Source organism: Populus euphratica, unplaced genomic scaffold (genome assembly GCF_000495115.2).
Source record: "Populus euphratica unplaced genomic scaffold, PopEup_1.0 scaffold29.1, whole genome shotgun sequence".
In the NCBI taxonomy this organism is placed as follows: domain Eukaryota; kingdom Viridiplantae; phylum Streptophyta; class Magnoliopsida; order Malpighiales; family Salicaceae; genus Populus; species Populus euphratica.
Window position 1 is genome coordinate 386,147 of NW_011499888.1, and position 9,279 is coordinate 395,425.

Here is a 9,279-nt window from a genome sequence, read left to right on the forward strand (position 1 = left end):
AAAAAAATAATCCAAGTCAATTAAAATTAAACTACTAATTTCATGACCCAAGTCATGATACTATAATAAGTTTATAAAAAGTAAATTAAATAAATTAAGAAGTCTAATTCTTAATAAACTCATTGTTGAATGATAAAATTAAAAAATATTCAATCTAAAAAAAGAACACAATAAAACAACGTAAGTCTATCTAGGTTATTTCATAAAACCCATGACTTGAGTTATGAAATTGGAATAATTTCATAAAAAATAAACTGAAACAAAAAATAAAACTTAATTCTTAATTAGCCCTATGTTAAAATATAAAACTAAAAAAAATCATTAAAAAAAAACATTGAGTCAACTTAGTTAACTCGTTAAACTTGTCATATAGATTATGAAATTAAAATAACTACATAGAAAGAAAACCATAATAAATTATAAAGTTCAGTATTTAATAAATCAAATATAAAAAATAAAATTAAATAAAAAATATTTAAAATAACAACACCATTATAATAAATTATATTTTATAAGGTAATGCTGATAAAAAGTACCATATATATAAAGTTATTTTAATATACTCAAATTAATATTAATTTGTATAAGCAAATCATCTGATGAGGTTGGATTTGATAGCCATGGTACAAATACGATATTTCTTAGCTTAATGTTTATACTATATTTTTAAAATGTTTTTGAAAAAATAATTTTTTTTAATTTTTCAAGTTGTTGTGAGGTGTTACTATTAAAAATAATAAAAATATTACTTTAATATATTTTCAAATAAAAAATATTTTAAAAAATAATAATTATTATATTATCAAAAAGCTATTAGAATCACCCAGCCCACTTATTTATTACATATTAGTATAAAACAACACTGTTTTTCCCCTGCAAAAGAAGACATGTGAACATAACACATTACAAAATCCACTAGAGCCCAAGCATAATTTGGTTTGTTTATTGAAATTAAATTAAAAAATAAAAATAAAATATATTTTGGAAGATATATAAATACCTATCAATAAGAACAAATATGTTTACAATAAATAATACACACACACACAAACACAAAATTCTAGTGCTATTAATGTAAATCAATTCTAAATTAAGTGATAGATAATTTGGTAATTTTATCAAAACAGTTATAAGTTAATTGTTTAATCAACATATTATCCTCCTTAAACTTTTGTAATGGAAATATATACTAAAAATGTCATAACATCAATCTTCATCCCCTTTTATTTTCAAATTAGTTTTCCTTCAAGGATGCAACTAAGATTATGCTTATAATTTAGGGACCGAGTTTCACTTTATGCTACAGTTTTTCTTATCCTTTTCAAATGGAATCAAATAAAAGGGCTTAATTAAAATAATATAAAAAGTTTGAGAATTTAAAGATGGATTTTTTTAAATAAAATAAAATAAAATAAAAATAGGAAAGTGGGAAGGATGCAAATCTAAGTCCCTCAACATCAAAATCATTGTAAAATCAAAAGGATCTTCAGTCAACTCGAGTTTTCTTCTCTTTGGTGAGCTCTTATTCGTCTGACTCACCTTTTGCTGTAATGTTCACCTTGCAAGTTCGTAGCAAGAATCATTTGTAGTTTCTATTTACAAGCAGAGGTTGTCTATTTTGATGTTTTAGGAATTCTGGCAAACATTCCGGGTTGACACTTTTTTGGATCTTGGAAAATGAAATGGATACTTCTATATAAGGATTTAGCAATCATTTGTAGTTTTGATTCACAATTATATATTCATAGAAATATCATGGTGATTTCTAGACTTTCATGTTATGAAATTGATGGAATAGCAGTTCTTTTTAACTGTGATGTTATTCGTTATTTTTTGAAATATCATTTAAAAACTTATTAAATTAAGATGATATTTTAACAGCATAAAAGTGTTTACGTTAGATGTTTCGTGTGGAGGATGCATTCGTTTGATTTAGAAATATGTCTCGACTGAATCTTCAAACAATAGGATAGCAGAGGTGATCAATGCCCTTGATTGTTCATGAACAATGAGTGAAGAAATCAAATTAACAATAATGAAAACACGCAGGAGAAAATATGTGCATTGCGTTCTTAATATGTAGTCCTACGGAATGCCAAGCTTTATTTTTGGAATTAGGAAGTAAAAATTAAAATGGCAAATCATTGTTTAATTAGTATTTTTTGATTAATACATCTTAGAAAAACTAATAAAACACCAGTATAGCTTAAATCTGTAATATTCATAGCAGACTATAAAACTTTTCATGAGGGGTCTCGGAGGAAATTTCCTCCCTCCAATTCTTCTACGGATCTAGAGTACTGGTATTGTTAAGATCCAATAAAAATTTCGACAATTGTTGTTACTATTTTATACATTTTCGGCCATGAAATCTGTTTATCATGATATTCTTGTTACACGTCAATTATGGTTGATCGACGAATGATTTGCATAGAGATAATCCATTATCTTATATCCTGATTTATGTTGAACCATATGAAATTATCATCAATTATGCTGATGCCTACATATCCTAGTAATCTCAGAAAGATGAGGCTGATACTTGATAGCAACATGGTTCTGTGACACAATTTCTCAGAACCAGATTTGATCCTTCCATCAAAGGCAAAAGGATATCTTTCTTCATTTACTGATTAGAAGGGGACAAAACTTGAAGAAGTGAAAGCATAGTATTCTGTAACATTTACGAAAAATATATCAAACGCAAATATACAACAAATAACCTTATAATGTATTCACTTGTGTTTCGCCTGAAGAAGAGTAAACATACTGGCTAGAAGAGATCAGTAAGAGTTATGACCATCATTCGCAATATCTTCTGGAACCAGCACATCGAAATCACTCACAGTCCACTCAGCAGTTTCCCCTGCCCGGCTAACATATATCTCAGTCCCAACATTAATTGAAGACCACACCCGCCGTGCTGGTTTTGTTCCTGGATCCTGCAAAAAGAAATGGTCTTGGAGTACCTTTTCTAAGTCTCAATAAAAGTTGCTCAATATTAGCAACCGCTGCTTAATACTTTTTCTTGTGAATATTGCTAGCTATTAGGGACTATATCTTCAGTACAGACAGGGAACAAGTGTATATCAAACATGAAGAATCTTTCAAAAGATACAAGAATTGTCACGCTGTCAACTATAGCTGTCAAGATGCATAGGCCATGTTCAGAATTGCTGGACCTACTGTCCCTTCAACTTACAGAAGAATCACCAAACCTAAAAGGTTAAAGTGACTAAGAAAAATATATGAAATTCAATAGACCTTGAAATATCACAATGAATTTCCTGTAAGGACAAATTTTAAGGTCTTGAGCACTAAAAGTACACAACCAACTAATGAAAAATGCCAGGTGCCAACCAAGAAAAATTTACCAGACCACCATTTCCTCCTCCTGTTCTCAACCATATAACTATTCAAAAGATGAATAAGATCACTTCTGTGTAACAAATTCAGAGCATTATATTGGGTAAGATCACACAAAAAATTTACCAGACCACCATTTCCTCCTGTTCTCAACCATATAAATACTCAAAGAGATAAATAAGATCAATTCTGTGTAACAATTTCAGTGCATTATATCAGGTAAGATCAGAAACATACCTGGTAGAAGTATAGACGACTAGAAAGGGCCCCCGTATCTAGCTCCCAAGTCCTAGGGTCCCCAATCCATCCATCTCCTTGCTTCTCAGGATAGCCGTGCACAGACCATTCACGATGTGGAAGAATTTGCACCAATTCTTGTGCTTGTGGATTGCTATATGGGTCGCAGATATCATATGGCTTCTCCAGATATTTGGCATTTCCTGGACTGCAGTACAGATGGTAAGCGGAATATGGAAATCGAGATGTCTCATTCCTATATATTTTTTCACCAGTCAGACTAACATGATAAGGTGGGCAAGAAACTTGGTTATCTGGGCGGCACCAGCTTGATGTCGCTGGGTTAATTATCATCTCACTGTATCTAGTCACATCTGTCAGAACATCACCATCACATGGATCTCCATTATTCTTCCAACAGCTACCTATATCAAGGAGGTAAAATTGACTGTTTCCCCCTCCTCCCCGTGTAACGTTAAGTGTCAACTTTACTTTAAAGTTTGGAGAATCTGGCAACTGAGATAAGAAAAGGATAGAAATATATCATGATTTGGTTTTTGCTTCAAACTGTGCAGACACAAAAACTATGACCAAAGAGAAACATATCTGCGATACAACAAGGCAAAAAGCTTCTGTATTTCTAGAGGGTAATAAATAAGCATGTGTGTTTTCATGTGAAATTTCCCGCTACCAATTCAGAAGGATGTCAAGTGAACAAACCTTTCGCATGATACCACTGCCGTTATAGTGATAGCCACCATTAAATCCCTCGGTAGCATCTGAACGTAGATACAACATAAGCCAGGGATACTTTGCAGATGTTGTCAGTTTGTGTGTGAAAATCCAACTCCCTGTGCTCAAATTCTTCTTCCAAAAGACTGAAAAGTAGGAGTTGTTTCCTACACCTTTGCTCAGGTCAGCATCAAGGTCATATGTCCCGAAATATCCTCCACTCAAAGACACCATTTTCTCCCCAGAAAAAACTAACTGAGAGTAGTTATGGTACACAAGTGGTTGATTCATACATCCTTTACCGAAACATGGAAAGTTTCTGCCTGTTATTATTTTACTGACTCTCTTTCCATTTTCAGGACAAAGAGTCGTGTTTTTATCAAAGTTTCCATTCTTGAGCATAACCATCCAAAATTGCCATGGTTTTGGGGGTTCATCAACTGCACATAAAGTAGCAAGATATAGTTCCTTTTGCACAGCAAACAAGTCAGGGTCTTCATAGGATTCAAAATCTGATATAGGAAACTTATCACCAGCACTTAAGCTGTTGTCAGATTTCTTCACTTTATGATGTACTTCACACCTGCTCCTATTATCCAAAAGTTCGGCACCCAAAGAATCTGAAAATTGAGACATAAAGCTACAAAGGACAGTTGAAAAGCAAGGAATTTGTAACTGCTGCTATGTTACACCCAGCACAGTCATTCATGTGATTTAATGCATCCCAATTACATCAAGGGGCATAATTTGGTTAATTTGCATGTCATGTTCATGTATCAAGGAGCTGATTATGCTGAACATCATTATCAGAAGCACAGTGAAGCAAGTTATGCATACAACATGGCAAAAATAAAGCCCTCTGGCAGTATTAAGGGTAAGAAGATGTGAAAATTGGGAGTTTAACTGAGAAGCCTTCGTTTGGACAAACGGGAACCAGAACGTGAAGACAGTTTGTACAAATCTGTATGGAGACTCAAAAATAAAGCCCTCTGGCAGTATTAAGTGTAGCAAGATGTGAAAATTGTGAGTTTAATTGAGAAGCCTTCATTTGGACAAACTGGAATCAGAACGTGAAGACAGTTTGTGCAAATCTGTATGGAGAATGAGCTTGGAGAAAAGGTGCTAGATTTGACAACAACTAAATACATTGATGGAACGTCATTGGATAAGATATCAGATATGAACTTAAGAATTAGGCCTGTTAAAATGCGAAATTAAAGTACGTATTCACAGACAGACATTGCAACCCCTTAAAGCCTAGAGAAGAAGAAAGTCCATTGCGATATAGATTGAACAAATACAGCACGGAAAGTAGATGAGGAGGTTGTTCAGCAATACTCCCCCATGAAAAGCTATAAATCCACACAAAAAAAAGGAAAATAAAATAAAAAAGTCTAGGGAACTTGACAAGATTGATGCAACTAGAAAAGATGACCAAAGCAGGGAATAGAAACGTACAAAGATGGAAACAATTTGCTGGAGTCAATCAGCTAATCTTTTAAAGGACATTACCATAAGCAACCCCAAAAAGAAAGTAAAATGAAATTTCATTTAGAATACAGAAACACCACAAGAAACGCCTGCCAATTGCTATATACAAGCACATAACAATCGGTGTTACGATCGAGCAAGAATTCGACTTCATTTAATGACTAAACAATAAATGATTGACATGACCTTCTAATACCAAGAAAAAACGTTGAACATGGCATCATTCGAGTAATCAATCTTTATGTAATAATTGAAAAGTAGGAGTTGAAAAGAGAGTATATTTATATACCAGAGGTGACTGGACAGTACAAATCAGCACAATCAGCCAACCTTGGGCTGCCCATACTAGGAGCTTCAAAACCAACTTCATTGCAGAAATTCCAAGCTTCCAATGCCACTCTCACATTCGGACTCTTCATTCCAGGGTCACCTATTGCCGATACATACTTCATTGCTGCTGCTGCTGCTGATGATGATGATAAAAATGAAAAAGACGACGATCCATTTGTCAATGTAAAACCCAAATTCAAGATCAGAACTAACAGTGACAGAGTAGAACCCAGAAAACAACAAGAGCCCATGTTGTCTTCTTCCTTGAGAAATTAATTGCAGCGGTCTTCTCTTATAGTTCGAGGGAGGGAGGGAGTCTGTAGAATAGCAACCAAGGTAAGCGCGTAACAAGTACGCGGCAATATCAGTTTTATAGGAGCGTGGTAGAGGGTGACTAGGTTTTGTCAGCTTGAATTTCTGGTAAGTTAATCCATGAGAGATTTTTAGCTTTCATATTTGTCTTCTTCCTGCACTGCCGCTGCTGTTGCTTTGAAGCAATCTTTTAGACGTTACGGGGGTTTACGGTAGCTCGCCACCAACTTCAAGACTTTGACACATTAAGGTTGAGTTTAAGATTTGATTCTTTTATATATATGTATATAGAAGTATTTTTTTTATTTACAAATATGATTTTTTTAAATTTTAAATTAATATTTTTATTATTTAAATGTATTAATATTATAAATAAATAAAATAATATTTTAAAATATTTTAAAATAAAAAATATTTTAAAAATAATTTTTAGCATACTTTTCAAGAAACTCTTAATAATAGTAATAGAAACCATTCCTACCCATTACCTGTACAGGTTCTGGTTCTGGGTTTCTTATAGATTGAGTAAATCAATTTGAATATTTGTGAGTTGACTGTGATGTTTTGATTTATTAATAAAACTATATTATTTTGGATAATTTTTTAATTAAAATTAATGTTTTTAGATAAAATTTAACAAATTATTAATGAATTATGTTTTATATTAATAAGTTCATCAAATCACTTGAATTTAATGAAGTGAAGTCTTTATAAGACATGAAAAGCAATGTTATAGTGTTTTTATATGTATTTTTGTTATTAAAAAAATTTGTTAATCAAAAATACTATATTGTTAAATAAAATTTGATTTGATTCATAAAAAATCATTTTTGTTTTATTTTGAAAAGAAAACATTTTTAAAAGTTATGTAAAATTTAAAAATATCATATTATTTATTGATTATATTAAATTTAGTCTTCAAACTTTTAATTGTTAGTAATTGTTTTTCAAATCCATTCCTTAAAATTTAATTTAATTTAATTTTTATATTAATTTTGGTCCTTATTTTTATTATTGTATTTACTTTTATTTTATCATTTTTTAAATTAATTTTTTTTATCTACCAAATTTAGTAATTATTCTTTTAATTGTTACTTATTTTATTTAAAATAATTTATAAAATTATATTTATTATTATTTTAATTTCACCATTTTTCAATTTTTTTATATATATTAGATTTGATATCTATTATTTTGATTATTATTTATTTTATTTAAGATAATTTATTAAATTAGATTTTTTTTAATTCCATTTTCATTCAATTTTTTAATTTATAAGATTTATTTCTTATTATTTTAATAAACTTGAAAAAAATAAAACATTAATAAATCTATTTTCCAACTTATTTTTCATAAAATAACAAAACACTAGAAAATATTTTTCAATTTACTTTCTATGACACTACTAAATATTAAAAAATAATTTATTTTTTCAAAATTTATTTTTAAAAAAAATCATTTAAAAAAATTACTTTCCTCCAAACAAATCAAAACTTGAATTAGGAATTTTAATTTCACCATTTTTCAATTTTTTATATATATATAGATTTGATATCTATTATTTTGATTATTATTTATTTTATTTAAGATAATTTATTAAATTAGATTTTTTTTAATTCCATTTTCATTCAATTTTTTAATTTATAAGATTTATTTCTTATTATTTTAATAAACTTGAAAAAAATAAAACATTAATAAATCTATTTTCCAACTTATTTTTCATGAAATAACAAAACACTATAAAATATTTTTCAATTTACTTTCCATGACACTACTAAATATTAAAAAATAATTTATTTTTTTAAAATTTATTTTAAAAGAAAATCACTTAAAAAAATTACTTTCCTACAAACAAATCAAAACTTGAATTAGCATATCAAAAACTTGAATTAACATATCATTGTCAAATTTACAAGATAGGGTTTGGTCACTGTAATTTAAAGCATGCTGATGAAACATCCAAGTATTGTTGGTTCAAATGGCGAAGGAAACCTCTTTAAATCTAATTTGAATTCGAAGCAATTCCAAGAAAGAAAATAATTTCTTAGGAATATACAGCAGGTTAGTGTTAATTTCCTCCTCAACACCATGTCTGGAAAATTGTTGAACAAAACAAATTGTTCAAGTGAAAAATGATCATGGGATCATTCCATAACTAGCGAGGGCTTCATTTTTATTTAGCTTCGATCAAAACCCAACAATCTGCTCTCTAGTTCTTACTGGGTGCCTGTTGTTAAGTTTTGATTCTTCCGAAACTCCTCTAGTTTTTGTTTGTGTTCGAGCCGAGCTCTTAACATGTTCTGCCCCATAACGATATGATCGATTCACAGTAGACTAGATTAGGTCAAGCTGGGCCTGTGGTACTAACTGTCTCTTCGGTGGTCGGGTGGAGCTCTCCTTGGTCTCTTCTTCTCTGTCTGTGGGCTCATGGCCTAGCTCTACACAGTCAGGCCTTTTAACTGCTCTTTTACAGCCTTTTCTTATTATTATTATTATTATTATTTTTAAAAAGTTTCAAAAGAAAGGCTACATGGGGTAAAAAACGATAGAACCCATGAAGGCCTGAAATACATATTTATAACTTTGTGTTGGATTTTTTTTTAAATAATAGTTGTTTTTTAAAGTATATTTTATTAAAAAATATATTAAAATAATATTTATTTTATTTTTACAAAATTATTTTTATATGAACACATTAAAATGATAAAAAAATATAAAAAAATTAATTTTAAATAAAAAATTAATATTTTAAAAACACGATTTCAACTTTTTTTCCAATCACTAAGGTAATATGCAATTGAGATGAAAAAA

At 29.9% G+C, this 9,279-nt stretch overlaps 1 protein-coding gene across 5 annotated transcripts; it reads right to left on the reverse strand.

Annotated features, from left to right (window-relative positions):
- Positions 1 to 2,598: 2,598 nt before the first annotated feature.
- On the reverse strand, positions 2,599 to 6,699 carry LOC105130652 (uncharacterized). 5 transcript variants are annotated; one of them, XM_011033245.1, is made up of 5 exons: positions 6,116 to 6,699; positions 4,869 to 4,955; positions 4,324 to 4,775; positions 3,604 to 4,119; positions 2,599 to 2,942 (listed from the first exon to the last, which is right to left on the reverse strand). In XM_011033245.1, exons 1-5 carry the CDS (start codon positions 6,405 to 6,407, stop codon positions 2,784 to 2,786), a joined length of 1,506 nt encoding a protein of 501 aa, XP_011031547.1. In that variant the 5' UTR covers positions 6,408 to 6,699; the 3' UTR covers positions 2,599 to 2,783. The 5 variants fall into 5 exon arrangements, with proteins under 5 accessions (XP_011031547.1, XP_011031545.1, XP_011031544.1 ...); XM_011033243.1 differs by having other exon boundaries at positions 4,324 to 4,946; XM_011033242.1 differs by having other exon boundaries at positions 4,324 to 4,955.
- Positions 6,700 to 9,279: the final 2,580 nt, after the last annotated feature.

Coding starts and splice junctions, on each gene's coding strand:
- LOC105130652 (XM_011033242.1), bottom strand. CDS start 6,407: ATGGGCTCTTGTTGTTTTCTGGGTTCTACTCTGTCACTGTTAGTTCTG. Junction 4,956..6,115: donor GTACTGTCCAGTCACCTCTG/GTATATAAATAT, acceptor CTCAATTTTCAG/ATTCTTTGGGTGCCGAACTT. Junction 4,120..4,323: donor GCAGTGGTATCATGCGAAAG/GTTTGTTCACTT, acceptor TTCTTATCTCAG/TTGCCAGATTCTCCAAACTT.